The following is a 17,100-nucleotide window of genomic DNA, read 5'->3' as shown; positions in this document are numbered from 1 at the left end:
AATGCTCATGCACAATGATGAGCGATCTCAAGGAGCGTTTTTGCGCTCAATCAAGAATTTCTAAAACAGTTATCTTAAAAACACTCAACTTAAATACCCTAAAGTCTGTTATGCCGTTTGTTTAAAGTCAATAGCTTTTATGAACCTTTCTATACTTCTTATGTGTGTGTAATGGAGTGAAGGTCACAAAAAAAATACAAAAAGTCCTCAATCAGGATTAATGGAATAAAATTACTAACTTAAACCAAAACAACCTAATGCACTAAAAACTCCTATATAACCAATTTTACATCATTTCCTTCGGTAGCTGAAACTCTAGTTTTTAGAGTCTTTTGTCTCCAGATGCTTAAGCTCGGGTGTTTGGTGGCTACCTTCTAGGAAAGCAAATGAGATATGGACAAACTACGATCTTCAAATATTCAAGTGGTGCCCCTATGATATGGACAGCTGGTAATTTTTTAGGACTGGATTGGCTTAACAAGTGGTGCCCCTATGACATGGAAAGACTTGGACATCGGACAAACCCACCTATGTGCATGACCTACTAAGAGGGTCATACGTCCTTCCTCTAAGCATAGCGTTTAGGAGGGTTAGTTGGTGATCAAAGGCTGGTTAGGCACAACCTCCTCCCATTAGCAAATTTAATGTAGCATGTCTAGCTAGCATTAAATAAGATAAGACTACAAGTCATAATTACAACGTGAAAAGGGTTATTCCCTAAATCAAGGGAAAGTTGTGTTTATAGGCTGTTATATGGGAAATATATGATTTTGGAAACCTATATAAATGAAATATGAGATTTGCCTAGTAATGAAAAAAATATTATGTGTTTCATACACTATATACTATTTATATTTGTATTTTCGAAATTACCCCTCCATACCTCCTTGTCAGCAACCATCACCAGTCAAGCCCACTGTCACACTCAACATGTTTCGCATTGCCCCTTATTTCTTTCCTTCTTTAACCCACCCCACCTCATTTGTTTTTATTTTTTCTATTTTTCTGTTTTATACCTTTAACGTAAAAATAAAATAAATAAAAAATAGGGGGGAGGGGGGGAACTTTCTTAAAATAAAATAATGGGAAGAAAAAACGAAAATAGTAAAAAAAATTCTAAGAAATAAACTAAAAAGATTAAAAAAAAAATCTAAGAAAGAATCTGACACTAGGATTTATATATTATTGTTTTTATAATTTAATTTTAATAAATATAGATATAAATATCTATGGAAAAAATAAATTATTTTTAATTATTTTATTTTTAAATTTCATTTAATTGGTTGTTAAAAATAAATAAAAAATTATAAATCAAGATGCAATAAGTGTATCATCATTTATTTTATATCATTCAATATATTTGAATTAAATATATTATAATTTTAATATTAAATATATCTTCAAGGTGGAAATATTATTACCATATGTTATAATATTATTGTCGAATAATATTTAATGTTGTTTAATAATTAATGTATACTTATAAAATTCATATTTTTTTACTCATATACGTGATATTATTGTTGAATATATCAATAAAACAATTTTAAAATGTTGATTATTACTTTTATATCATTTTAAAAAACATTTCTCCAAAATTTTGTCTCAACTATGTTTTGTGTCAAAATATTTCTCGATATATCTATAAAATTGAGTTATCGATATATTCATCAAAATCGATATTTTCATTATTTGTTAGATTTTATAATGATTTTATTTTCAATCATGCTACCTAGTTAAGATTTTTTATTTTATTTTCAATGGTAAATGATTTATTTTATTTATTATCATTTATATTATGAATATAATGAATTTAAATCGGTATAATATTAAGATCTATTATTAGATAAGATTTTATAACTTTATTTTTATTTTAAAAAAAATCTAAAACATTATCTAAGGGATTTCCTTTATTGTCAATTAAATTTGTCTTATGTATATATATTTGAAACTTATATGACTTATTCTACAATTTTTTGAAATTCTTATGACCAAAATTTATGTGAAAAAATATGTTATAGTTTGAAGTTAGGCAATTTTTATTTTTACATTTTGTTGCAATAAAATCGTATAAAATAATTTATGGAGCGAAAGCTATGAAATGAATAATAGATATCATTTACATATTTTTATAATAAAAAACATTAATATTTTGTATATCTATGGTTGAAAGTTGTACATAACAATTTTTTACAATTATACAACTAACAGCAATATAAAAAATATTTCAAAATCTAAAGTTATGCAAATATTCCATTTGATTGTAATAAAAAATTTTATAATTAGAAGTTAAGAGAAAATTATTCTCTTTTATTTTTATTATTAATTTATATTATGGGATTTTAGTATTACTTTTATTTTTAGTTTAGTTTTTTTTATGCAATTATAATTAAATAATATGTGTAGAATTATATAAACAATAAATTCTCTTACCTTGTAACTTAGAGAACAATATAATTACAATAAATTTTCAAAACTTGAAGCCATTATCTTATATATTCGTATAAATTTTTTTGTACAACTCATAGTTTAAAGCTATGTAAATTTTATATATTTTCATAACATGAAATTATGAAAAAAATTATGTGAAAATTAAGGTAGTACTTAAGGTACAGTCCCAAAAAACCAAAGGTGAACCACTTGACCACACAAGAGAATCACATAATGGCATAGTCTAAAGGTCACAAAGGAAGGTTCGAGGATTGGGAAATGTAGACCCCAACTTTAACTAAGGTAGTACCTAAGGTCCCTTAAGGTAGTACCTAAGGGCTATTAAGGTAGTATCTAAGGTATAGTCCCAAAAAACCAAAGGTGAACGACTTGACCACACAAAAAAATCACATAATGGCATGGTCTAATGGTCACAAAGGAAGGTTCGAGGCTTGGGAAAGGTAGAACCCAACTTTAACTAAGGTAGTACCTAAGATTCCTTAAGGTAGCACCTAAGGTACATTAAGGTAGTACCTAAGGGCTATTAAGGTAGTACCTAAGGTACAGTCCCAAAAAACCAAAGGTGAACGACTTGACTACACAAGAGAATCACATAATGGCATGGTCTAAAGGTCACAAAGGAAGGTCCAAGGGTTGGGAAATGGCATGGTATAAGGGTCACAATTTGATGTAGCTATATGATTAAATGTATTTTTATTATTTTAATTAATTTAATATATACCGTTTAATACATCTTTTGAAAATTATTAAAAAGATAAAATAATAAAATTTTATAATGTAAAAATTTTTATCAAGGTTTAACCAAAAAAATATATATAATACAAAATACACACCGTTCTCTTGTAATTGGCTTCCTCCCCCACCCCCCGCCACCCACCTTGATCATTATCGGTGTGTGAAGGGCCCTTCAGGCGTAGAACAACCTCCCAGAAATTGCTTGTGTCTGCCTGCACATATGTCATTGATGGTTTGGAACCCCCGCTCCTTCATTACCCCCATTGGATGCCCTTTTTCAGGTCCTTCACGCTGATCAAGACCTACAAGCAGACACACTTACAGATGTTGATCCCACCAGCATCAAATGATCAGTTGGGGGGACGATGGAGTTCATCATCCTCACATCACCATACCCATACCCATACAATATGGAAATTGATAGATATATAACAGTTAGGCTTTACTATTGTGTTTTATGCCATAAATGGGTGAATGATGGGGACATGAAGGTAGGTCATTCATGCTCCTACCTGTAAAACCTGTTCAAATTTAGCATAGTGGTTGAATTTTCAGGTCCAAAGTGCTAGGCTTGGCTGGCTTACCTGTTTTTCTTTTGACTATATATGCCTTATTGCCATTTTTTTAACCTTTGTATAATGCCATTAGGTAGTTTTTGTTACGTTGATTGTGATATAAATCGGTTTGGAACTTGACTATCTATGAATCTTGGCCAATATGCAACGCGTCTATACATTTTGGCCTATTGGTTTTTTATTCTTTTGCATTTTGGTACAATTCAAGTTGGAACGTCTTCTTTTAAGATAACAAAAAAAGAAATGTCATTGCCAGAGCAAATACATATAAATAGTTATACATTTATAATAATACATTATTTGACAATAATATTATAACATATGGTAATAATATTTCCAACTTGAAGATATATTTAATATTAAAATTATAATATATTTAATTCAAATATATTCAATGATATAAAATAAATGATGATACACTTATTGCATCTCGATTTATAATTTTTTATTTATTTTTAACAAGCAATTAAATGAAATTTAAAAATAAAATAATTAAAATTAATTTATTTTTTCCATAGATATTTATATCTATATTTATTAAAATTAAATTATAAAAACAATAATATATAAATACTAGTGTCAGATTCTTTCTTAGAATTCTTTTTTTTTTCATCTTTTTAGTTTATTTCTTAGAATTTTATTTTTTTCTCTTTTCGTTTTTTCTTCCAATTATTTTACTTTAAGACAGTTATTTTTTTTTTTTTTTTTTTAACTTAAAAGTATAAAATAGAAAAATAAAAATAGATGAGATGGGGTGGGTTAAAGAAGGAAAGAAACAAGGGGCAATGCAAAACATGTTGTGTGTGACAGTGGGATTGACTGGTGATGGTTGCTGACAGGTAGGTATGGAGAGGTAATTTTGAAAATACAAGTATAAATAGTATATAGTGCATGAAACACATAATATTTTTCTCATTATCAGACAAATCTCATATTTCAGTTATATAGGTTTCCAAAACCGTATATTTCCCATATAACAACCTGTAAACACAACTCTCCCCTAAATCAATATGGAAACAATCATTACTTGAAATCACATATATAACTGAGAGTCATGAGGGAAGCTCGTCACCTATCAGCATAGCAACCATTACCCAACCAACCATCACACCCCTAATAGTCTTAGATTTTGTATTATATCTCAGGATTTTTCTTTTTAAAAAAGTAAATAAAAAGAAATTCATTGCTCTTTAGAAAATTTTGAAAGTAGAAGCCAGTAGTATATCCAAGAGTGCAAATATATCTTATTTATCCAAGAAAAATGATGCAACATTATGTGATTGAAACAAAAAGAATTATTAAGGGATCCAAAGATAAGTTTTCATGCCAAGTGTTCAACAGAAAAATAATCCCCCAACTTGCATATGAAGAGTATAATATATCCAAATTCTTTTTTCCCTTACATAGATTATGACCCAGACTCCATTTTTTTTACTCCATACCTTGATCGGGTTCACTTTGATGGTGGACTTAACCTTGCCTTGGATTGTAGCTAGAGGTTGGGATTGCAAGGTCAAAGATGGAATTTGAAGGGTCTTCTTTAATGTCAAGTGTTATGCCTATTGTGATCATTATTTTATGATTCCTTGTTCTCTCTCTTATTCTATTTTTATGTTTCATTCCTTTACACATGTCTTTATTTTATTAGTTTAACTGTTTAAAGGAGAATCTTAGCAACGATTTTTGTCTTCTAGTAAGTTCATGATGGTGAGAATTCGGCCATAGCTTGATTCTTATGTTCACCTAGATCGTGTTGACTAGTACATGAGACATGACTGAATTCATTATGAGCTTTAGTTCGTATACATCTTTATACAAGAGCTAATTTGTGTTGACTTTTGGACAAACTTATCTACAGTAGATAGATTCCTAAATCATCTACTTCACTTGCCCATTTTTTCTCATGTGTAAGCTCCATCAAGGAGTTTTTGGGTGAGAAAAATGTTTTATCTATATCTATTTTATTTTGGTAGAATCGTTTGCTCCCTAGTAGGGTTATCTGCACAATGATATTAAGTGGTACAAGAATTATCATATTGACACTAATTTACTCTAAGGAGACTTCAATGGGAGAGTACTTGAGTACAAATACGTATCTTTTAGTGAAAGCTCAAGAACAACAATGTATTATTTAATTATCTGTAAACATTTGCATCAATATGCATTTGGATCGAAGATTTATATATAATGATTAAATGATATCAAATGTATATTTGAATAAATTGTTGGATGATAAATTGAAGAGTTTATATTATGCAAAAAAAAATTGGAATATTTAACGATATAGATGATTATAATAGAAAATTTGACAAACCTAGTTAATTTAATTTTTTGTATGATTAAAGTTTTTGTTAATGTATAATGTGAAAAAATTATTATATTTTTTTTCATTTGATTATATTGCACTAAATTGGAATTTTTACTCCTTTGGATGCACAACACCCTATTAAGAAACATGGAAATGTTAACATTTTTTTTCTAAAACTTTTAGATATAGATATTATTTCCAAGGAACCATAGAGAAATTAAGAAGAGTTCCAAAAGAGTCTAAGAAATGAAGGAACAACTTAAATGAATTTTAAATTTATACGATAATAGTTTTGGGTTATGAAAATTTATTATATTGATATGGTTCTTTATAGTTGTAGGCTAAGAGAATTTCTCGTCTTTATATGATTCCACATATATTGTTTAATCAAAATTATATACAAAAATTTCACAATCGACCTTCAACTTTGTACTAAATATATTTAGTCATCAAAATTTTGAGTTTCAATACATATTTCTCTAATTTTGAATCAAATAAGAAATGAGTAAAAATAATAAATGAAAAGAATATCTGAAATATTTGACAGAATTTCAAATTAACGATGGTAAGATATATTTAGTCCAAATATAACGTGGGGAGTGAAATTAACCCTCAATCTTAACAGAGGTGATTTATCATCTACTCCTCTAAAATATTGTCATAATCCTACACCTAAAATCTAGATATGCTCATCAATACCTTGATAATTATGCCTATGACACGCTTGGATTTGCTTAACTAATATAATCACCACCTCACCCACTACCCTCACCATCTTCATTATTGATAATCTATTACCATTATTGTTGCTCCTTCTATCATCATCATTATCATCATCATCATCATCATTAGAACTTGAAAAACTTTTCTAACAGTCTTACCTTTCTTACCTTGATGACGAGAGTCATTCTCTCTTCTTTATGTATTAATGCTTGTGTGCTAACTCTATGACATGCATACCCTATTGAAAAAGCAACATGTTTGTTTTTTTAGCTATGTTTTTAAACACTTTGGGTTACCAAAGGATATAGTGAGTGACAAAGATTCTCACTTCATGAGTAGGTTTTAGGTTGAGTTCTTCAAGATGTTGGGATTAAAACCAAAATTTTTAACTAAAATCACCCCCAAATAGATAATCAAACTAAAAAGATGGATGCAAATGCTACGAAAGTATTTGAGGCACTATATGATTTCTAGACTTCACATACCTTTGGATGCCTTGTTAGGATGTAAGTTGGGCATAACATAAGTCCTATAGCCTTTAGATTCGTGAAATCTTGTTAAGAGATGCATGAAAAGGCAAAAAAAAAAGTTTGGAAAAAGACAACAAATTAATGAATGAAAAGGTATAATGATAAAGGGAGGAAGCCCATAAAGTTTCAAGTTGGCCACAAGTTTGAAAGAACATCAACAGTCAAAAAGTATAGAGGGGGTTTCACCTTAAGTGTGATGGTGCCTTTGAAGTAATGAAAAAGATTGGTGCAATTACAAATAGGTTAAACCTTCAAATAGACTAAAAATTCATCATTCTTTTCATACTACTTTCTTTAAGCCATTTCGTAACAATCAAGATCCCACTAAGATATACAAAAATCATGCACCTCTGATTATCCAAAAGTAGTTTAAGTCAAAAGCTTATAAGAACTTGGATCATAGAAATATGGGGCTAAGTAAAAAAGAATAGAAGGATTGTTTACCCAGTCCATTGAAAGGGGACTCTTGAAAGTGAAGCTAGGTGGGAGAGGGATACAACCTTGTGACCGTGTGAAAAGATAGTACAAAAGTATACGCAGCTAAGTTGATGAGGGTGCAAATTCCACTTGGTGTGGTGGTTTTTCAACATCATGACTACAATGATGTGGGACCAAAGCTTCATGTAGTGGCACCTTGTAGCCATGAGTGCTTATGGCATAAAGGTGGCATGCCATGTTGAAGACAAGATGAAAAGTTACGGTGTTTGCGAAGCTGAGAAGCATATTAATGCAAAGGAATAAGTGTTATGGATCCAAGTGTTGGCTCTGATGTGGAAACACGGAGTTGCAGCATGCATACATGCACACGCAAGGCAGCCATTGGTGACTCGACTTATAAAAATTTAAAGTATGAGATTCCACTAAGCTATGATTTTTCTTCCGAAGGAGATTCCTTAAAAAAGGGGTTTTCAAGGGGAGAAATATTTTTCATGTTTTCTATAAATAAGGAAGATCCATTATGCAAGTAGAAACACTTATAGTGTCTCCTTGTGTCTAAATAAGAAATGCTTAAAAACTATTTAAGGGAGAAAGAAATGATTATCTCCAAGGGTGGTGATGGAACATATTGAAAATGGGCATGTCACTCTAAAAACACAACCAGGAGCCTCAAACATGATCGAGGGATGATCGCAAGTAGTGGTGAAGCCAAAAAGTTTGATAGGGGAGAGGGTCAAAATTATCTATCTAGCTATCTATCTATCCATCTATATATATATATATACACTAATAACCTCCTTATCATTCAACAAACTAAGTAATTTACGCATTAATATATAAATAAAATGCTGGCAAAAAGTTATTAGATTTTATTTTTTAAAAATCAGAAGAATTTCTCAAAAAAGTAAAAAATGATTAAAAGTCTAATTAGAAAATTTCAATAATTTTTCATTAAAAAATCTTTAAAACTTTTTCAAAATTTTTTATAATCAATTGAAAGTGATGAAATTATTTACTTAAAAGTTATCTATCATATGGTCATATGAGGGTGACACATTTGCTAACATATTAAGGTCTTAATATTTAAAGTTTTATTTAATTGATTAAAAATCTAACTAGAAAATTTTCAATAATTTTAATAATTTTTCATAAAAAATTTAAAACTTTTTCAAAAAAAAATTATAATTTCTTTAATAAAAAATTGAGATTTTTTCAAATAAATATATAAATATAAAATTAATTGAAAGAGGAGAAATAATCATTTACTTAAAAATTATCTATCATATGGTAATTCGAGAATGACACAATGGGTTAGATATTAAGTTCTTGATATTTAGAGTTTTAATACATCATATATCAACTTAAATAAACATAAGTAGTTACTAAGAATTTAATAGATATTATTGTCTATAGTTCAAAGTATTTTATTATTCATATGATCTTAAATAGCTAAGATTAAATATAAACTCAATTAATATAAATAAATTTAAAATTTTCAAATGGAAATGGATCAAAGAGAATATACCACAAAAAAAATATATATTTAATAAAATGTCAAATATAAGATGATCAAAAACTTAATTTTATTCCAAATATATATATATATAGAAGAATAAATTAAGATAATATTCATATGAAAAAAATGATAAAGATAAAATAAAAGGGAAAAAATAAGTAAGGATATTATGCAGATTTTATAAAATGTTTTATTTTCTTTTTAATCTAATTCATCTCTCCTAGATTTTGATCCAATATACTTAGTCACTATTAGTTTAAAATTTTTTTAATGATGGCTAAGTATATATTAGCGGAAATCTCGGGGAGATAAATAAAATTAACTCCATAAAATAAATAATACTCCTTAGTTTATTTAAAAACAATAACATTATTTCATTTAAATCCATAGTATTTAAGATATAATTATTTTTATTTTAAAAAAAATTAAATGAATTTTATATTTTTAAAATCACTAATTATAAATAAGAATTCCTTTATGAAAAACTTGATGGGATCATTACACATAAGGATTTTTTTATTTTTTATTTTTTTAAATTAGAAGGGGGCATGCCCCTCAAGCCCTTATTTAATCTACATGTGATGGTGAGTCTTGCTAACATACAAAATTGGGTCCAATATCATGGAACATAGCATAGGCTATGCATGCCTCAAAAGAAAGCAATAAGCAATGTTGTCACGCATGAGACAATAGTGCAACAAATGTAGACCATGGACTAAGAAGGAAGCTTAGACATATGAGCCATGTTGTAGCAAATATGTAACCTAAGAGGGAATTTGGCACACACGAGGTCACCTATACATATATCAGCAGTGAGTAGTAGCACATGTGGACTCAATATAAAAATGAACGCGTTATATCTAATGAAATTAAAATAAAGCAATTTCTTTTCATGAGAAATGTACACAACCACTTGAGTGCTCAATATGGATACATTTCTTATTTTTTGACTTCAAAAAATAGAAAATAATAGTAGCTTTTATATAAAATTTGATATATATTATATTAAAAGTATGAATTTACCTTATTTCCTTAAAATTTGAGATTATAAATAAAATTTAATACCTCAACATTTTTAAATAGTTTTTAAAAGATATTATTTTCGAGTTCTTACATTTTACATAGGAATTACCATCATATTCTTAGTTTAAAAATAGAAAACAATCACTAAATTGATAACTTTCATAACTCAAATATTACACCTATTGAAACTATTGGATTTAGCTATGTAGTCAATAACAACCAATGAAAAAAAAAAAAAAGCAAAGTCGATTATGGCAAATGAAGAAATACCTGACCCGTGAACGGTTCGGGAGTACGATAATTATGACTATGTATTTGATATCCACGCCATTTCTTAATACCTGTCACATATTAACAACAAAAAATCCAACATCACACATACATTTAGTATTTTGGATGCACTTATAATTTTTTATTTTTAAAACTAGAAAATAATAGTTATTTTTATATAAGATATTAAAAACCGTTAAAAAAAAAAAAAATTAAGGTTATCACCTTGGATCTTAAAATTTTTTAAAAGCATAACGTAAATCTATAAAAGATATAGGAATTTTATATACAAACTTCTAATTTTAAATATAAAAAATAGAAAGTAAAGTCAAAGGGACAATCATTTATTTTAATAACATTTTTAAAATTTTTCCTATCGTGTGATTGAAGCACAACTTGCTCTATAGTTTATTAAGATGGATCCAAGGACAAAGAAAGAGCAAAGACGAGAATTTCAGAACAAGAAAAGTCCTAGAAACCATAAAAGCTAATAAAGACGACAGAGTGTTCACCAATATAAAATATTAAAAATTATAAATTAAATTATTGACCCATAAAAATAATATGGCTCTTTTTTCCAATGTATCTGTAGCATACAATTGATTTTCTATCATGGCCCACTAGATTTGGATCACAATGGGATAGATAAATGTGCAATCATCAAGATAAGCCAAAGATAGAGGAAGTGGTTACAGATCCCACGTGATAGTCTTTACTTGATTTCTGTTATGACAGCTATCACTACAGCTGTCTTTACTTCTTGTAATAGAGTTTCTTGAACAATATATAAACTCTCTTTCACTCTGGTTTTCTCCTACAAAGAGAACAGAGTTTTGCCTTCTCAAATTCTAACTTGGTATCAGAGCCTCTCGATCAAAGGTGTGAGTATTCTCCTCTTTTTTCTCAGTTTTCCATCTCTTTCCTTAAGATCCAATCATGGCTTCCGCTTCCACTCAATCCTCTTCATCCTCTGACTCGATTGGATCTGGACAAAGCATTACAATGGCGTCTCATCCTTCTTATCAGATGCTCAATCATACTCTACCTGTGAAACTTGATCGGACTAATTACATTCTGTGGAAATCTCAGATTGATAATGTTGTTTTTGCCAATGGATTTGAAGATTTCATAGACGGATCTTCCATCTGTCCAGATAAAGAACTCAGTTCAGGATTGATCAATCCTGCCTTTGTTGCTTGGAGAAGACAAGATCGAACGATCCTCAGCTGGCTCTACTCGTCTCTCACATCAGCGATCATGGCACAAATCATTGGTCACAACTCTTCTCACTCTGCTTGGAATGCATTGGAGAAAACCTTCTCATCTTCCTCCAGAGCCAGAATTATGCAGCTAAGGCTCGAGTTACAGTCAACCAAGAAAGGTTCTCTGTCTATGATCGATTATATCATGAAGGTTAAAGGAGCTGCAGATAGTTTAGCAACAATTGGAGAACCTGTCTCAGAACAAGACCAGGTTATGAATCTCCTTGGCGGACTTGGATCCGACTATAATGCAGTTGTAACTGCTATTAATATTAGAGATGACAAGATCTCTATTGAAGTTGTTCATAGCATGCTTCTTGCGTTTGAACATCGCCTTGAGCAACAAAGCTCGATTGAACAATTCTCTCCTATATCAGCCAATTATGCCTCTTCATCTAATAATAGAGGTGGTGGAAGGAGGTATAATGGCGGTCGAGGACAGAATCATACCCCAAACACCAGCAACTATACCTACAGAGGTCGTGGTCGAGGGGGTCGATATGGCCAAAATGGGAGGCACAATTCCAACAGCTATGAGAAGCCACAATGCCAGTTGTGTGGCAAGTTTGGTCATACTGTTCAGATCTGTTATCATAGATTTGATATCTCCTATCAAAGCTCTCAGAGCAGTAATACTTCTCCCTCAAATGCTGGTAATCCAAACTCTATACCTGCTATGGTTGCCTCTTCTAATAATCTTGCAGATGACACTTGGTATCTTGACTCTGGAGCCAGTCATCATCTGACTCAGAGTGTGGGCAATCTGACCAGTTCTTCACCATACACAGGCACAGATAAGGTGACAATTGGTAATGGTAAGCACCTATCCATTTCCAACACTGGTTCTCATCGTTTACTTTCTGATTCACATTCTTTTCATCTCAAAAAGGTGTTTCATGTCCCCTTTATATCAGCAAACTTGATAAGTGTTGCTAAATTCTGCTCAGTCAATAATGCCTTAATTGAGTTTCGGTCTAATAGTTTCTTTGTGAAGGATCTACATACGAAGAAGGTGCTTGCTCAAGGCCAGCTTGAGAATGGACTTTACCGATTCCCAGTTTTGAACAGCAAGAAAGTAGCCTTTGTTGGTGCTACTAATTATTCTACTTTTTACTCTCATAATTCCAGTATCTTTGATAATAAAGTGAAGTTATGGCATCACGGACTAGGCCATGCTTCTACTGACATTGTAACCCAAATTATGCAGAGTTGTAATGTCTCCTTTGAAAAGAATAAAAATACTGTTTGCTCCTCTTGTCAGCTTGCTAAAAGTCACAGATTACCTACTCATCTTTCACTTTCTTGTGCTTCCAAACCTTTGGAACTTGTTCACACTGACCTTTGGGGACCTGCCCCAGTCAAGTCTACCTCTGGTGCTAGATATTTCATCTTGTTTCTAGATGACTACTCACGGTACACCTGGTTCTATCCTCTTCAAACAAAAGATCAAGCCCTTCCTGTTTTTAAGAAGTTCAAACTCCAAGTAGAAAATCAATTTGATGCTAAAATCAAATGCCTACAGTCTGATAATGGTGGTGAGTTCAGATCCTTCAAGATGTTTCTTCAGCAAACAGGCATTTTTCATCGGTTTTCTTGCCCGTATAACTCAGCTCAGAATGGGAGAGTTGAACGAAAGCATAAGCATGTTGTTGAAACCGGGTTAGCCTTGTTGGCTCATGCCTCCTTACCAATGGAATTCTGGCAATATGCTTTCCAGACAGCTACATTTCTCATCAATAGAATGCCAAGTAAGGTACTCCAAAATAACTCCCCTTATTTCACACTTTTTCAAAAGGTTCCGGATTACAAGTCCCTTAGAGTCTTTGGCTGCTTGTGTTACCCATTCATCCGTCCTTACAACAGTCACAAACTTCAATATCGTTCTGTTCAAAGTCTATTTCTTGGTTATAGTCTTCATAACAAAGGGTTTTTGTGTCTTGACTTTTTGACTAGACGAGTTTACATCACTCCTCATGTTGTTTTTGATGAGGGACAATTTCCTCTAGCTAAAACTCACCCTCTCTCCCCAACCAAAGACACTTCAACAGATACTTTAACTCTAGCCATTATAACTTCCTTTCCTTCTCCAACCTTCTGTTCTAATGGCAGCCACACATCTTCACTTTCTTCCTCTCCTTCCACGAGTGAAGCTTCTGATTCTGTGAGTAGTCCTACTGTTACTCCTGCCTCTAGTACCTTACCCGAAGCTATACATGAGGATCAACCTCCTTCTCCTTCCCCTGCTCCACGCATGACAACAAGGCTAATGCGAGGTATAACCAAGAAGAAGACCATTTTTTATCTCTCTGCTGTAAAGATCTCAGAACCATATACACTCAAACAAGCTCTCAAGGATCCAAATTGGATTCAAGCTATGGATTTAGAAATTGCTGCTCTTCATCAGAATCAAACTTGGGATCTTGTTGAACAACCTTCCAAAGTTAATCTAATAGGCTGTAAGTGGGTATACAAGTTGAAACACAAGCCAGATGGGAGCATAGAGAGATATAAAGCCTGACTTGTGGCTAAGGGGTATAACCAAACTCATGGTCTTGATTATTTTGAGACCTTTAGTCCGGTGGTTAAGGCTGCAACCATTCGAATCATACTAACTGTGGCTCTCTGTTTTCAATGGGAAATTAGGTAGCTTGATGTTCACAATGCTTTTCTCAATGGTGAGTTAGAAGAGCAAGTCTACATGTCTCAACCTCCTAGCTACTTGGATACTAAATTCCCAACCAAAGTGTGTCGATTGAAGAAGGCTCTATATGGTTTGAAACAAGCACCACGAGCCTAGTTTCAACGACTCAGTTCTGCCCTTATACAGTGGGGATTCAGCAACTCTAGAACTGATAGTTCTATGTTTCTACACTTTAGTGAGTCTACTACTTTGATTGTTCTTGTCTATGTTGATGATATAATCATCACTGGCTGCTCCTCAACACAGATTTCCTCACTCATTGCTAAGCTTGATTCTATTTTTGCTTTGAGAGATTTGGGACAGCTATCATACTTCCTCGGTATAGAAGTCTCTTACCATGAAGGCTCTATGAATTTAAGCCAAACCAAATACGTTTCTGATCTGCTTCATCGAACTGAAATGTTTGATACCAAACCAGCAAAAACACCCGGAACTGTTGGGAAGAATTTGTCCAAGTTTGATGGTGATCCTCTGGACGACGTCACTCAATATCGAAGTGTGGTAGGGGCACTTCAGTATCTAACAATAACAAGGCCTGATATAGCTTTTGTAGTTAATAAGGCATGTCAATTCATGCAACAGCCTACTTCAGCTCATTGGCTTTCAGTCAAAAGAATCCTTCGTTATCTTAAAGGAACAATGCAAGATGGGTTATTGCTGAGTCCTTCAATCAATTTGACAATCGAAGGCTTCTCAGATGCAGATTGGGGTGCTCAACCTGATGATAGGCGAAGTTCCAGTGGCTATTTGGTGTATCTGGGAGGTAACTTAGTCTCTTGGTCCTCTACCAAACAAAAGGTGGTGTCTCGCAGCAGTGCCGAGTCTGAATATCGTGCCCTTGCCTTAGCTACTGCAGAAATTATATGGATGCAAGCCTTGTTGCAAGAATTATGTGTTCCTATACCTGCGATTCCCCTGCTCTGGTATGATAATATCAGTGCTTATCATATGGCAAAGAACCCTGTGTTTCATGCTAGAACAAAGCACATTGAAATAGATCTTCACTTCATCCGAGATCAAGTCATACGAGGCAAGATACAACTGCATTTTGTACCTACTGAAGATCAGCCAGCTGATCTTTTGACTAAGCATCTTACAAGTTCTCGGTTCTTGTCTCTTAAGTCACAGCTTTGCATAGCTCCAAGACCCTTTCACTTGAGGGGGGATGATAAGCCAAAGATAGAGGAAGTGGTTACAGATCCCACGTGATAGTCTTTATTTGATTTCTGTTATGACAGCTATCACTACAGCTGTCTTTACTTCTTGTAATAGAGTTTCTTGAACAATATATAAACTCTCTTTCACTCTGGTTTTCTCCTACAAAGAGAACAGAGTTTTGCCTTCTCAAATTCTAACTACTATCAAGCAGAGTGAATTACTGTGGGACGCGCTGCACTGTATCAAAACACCGGAACTGCACTCACCGCACCAGAAAGGATCGTACCTGGAACCTTAGCGAGCTGGGGCTCAGTGAAGTGACCGTTACAAACGACCACAGCGTCATACACCTCCCTCACCACCGCTGCCGAGTCAGACCCGTGATTCCTAGATTCAACCACCCACGCGTCGTTCCTTCCCTCGGCTCGATCCACTCGGACGACCTCGGTGCAGAACCGAATCAACTCGCGGAGTTGGAACTCGTCGGCGAACTCGTTCAGAAACCGAAGCACCTCCTCGTGACCTGGAAAGGTTCTTTGGTCCTCATGGGGGAGCTTCGCAAATGGGTAATCGAGAAAGCCCATAAGTTGGCGGGGGAGGTTGGTGCGGAGAGAGTGGTAGAGACTGGTGCCGACGACGTCGCGGGCCGGGTCGAGGCTGAGCGGATCGGAGTCGACTCGTGAGTCGTATAGCCAGGTTCCGCCGAGACTGTGTCTTTTTTCGAGGACGACGACGCGGTGGCCTTCCCGATGAAGCTCCCGGGCGGCAGCGAGGCCGGCGACGCCTGCTCCGATCACCGCCACTCTCGCTGACTGGGCCATTGGGAGTGAGACGGCGCCGTTTGGGGAGTGTGATCTCCTTTCTTCTCAAAATAACCTGCGAACGGTGCAGGAAATGAATGTGATCGCGTGCTGAGGTTGAAGACTATGATTATGCGCACGTGACATAAATTTTTCAATTTTATTATACCCAAGTGGCAATAAGAAACGAAAATTACTCTAAAATTACAAGGAAATCATAATTAAATTATTTCATTTACAATCTTGACTTTATCATTCTGAATCGGAAATGTGGCCAAATGATTGTATTGCAATAGAGTGGACAAAATTAAATGAGGGAAAAAAGATAACTGCAAAATTTAATCAAATTAATGGAAGTAATTAAAAGAAGACATATCATCTCTATTGCATAAAATGGGTTGGGATAAATATTTAAGGGTAGATATTATTTTTTTTCCCTTTTTAAATAAATTAAAATGAAATGATTTGAAAATTTTCTATCTTAATTCACACTTGTATAATTTCTTGGTTTATGGTTTTATTATTATTATTATTATTATTATTATTATTTGTATGAGAGGTAATGAAAAGAATTATAAAATGAATTGTTATCTATGACTGGATTGTGGAT

The 17,100-nt window shown here is 32.8% G+C and overlaps 1 protein-coding gene across 1 annotated transcript; it reads right to left on the bottom strand.

Annotated features, from left to right (window-relative positions):
• Positions 1–10,548: 10,548 nt before the first annotated feature.
• Positions 10,549–16,572, bottom strand: LOC117928238 (flavin-containing monooxygenase FMO GS-OX-like 2). Its single transcript, XM_034848153.1, has 2 exons — positions 15,977–16,572; positions 10,549–10,640 (listed from the first exon to the last, which is right to left on the bottom strand). The coding sequence occupies exons 1-2, from the start codon at positions 16,509–16,511 to the stop codon at positions 10,549–10,551; spliced, it is 627 nt and encodes a 208-aa protein (XP_034704044.1). The 5' UTR covers positions 16,512–16,572.
• Between the last annotated feature and the right edge of the window lie 528 nt (positions 16,573–17,100).

Source organism: Vitis riparia, chromosome 13 (genome assembly GCF_004353265.1).
Source record: "Vitis riparia cultivar Riparia Gloire de Montpellier isolate 1030 chromosome 13, EGFV_Vit.rip_1.0, whole genome shotgun sequence".
Taxonomy (NCBI): domain Eukaryota; kingdom Viridiplantae; phylum Streptophyta; class Magnoliopsida; order Vitales; family Vitaceae; genus Vitis; species Vitis riparia.
This window is presented reverse-complemented; position numbering and strand designations above follow the sequence as displayed.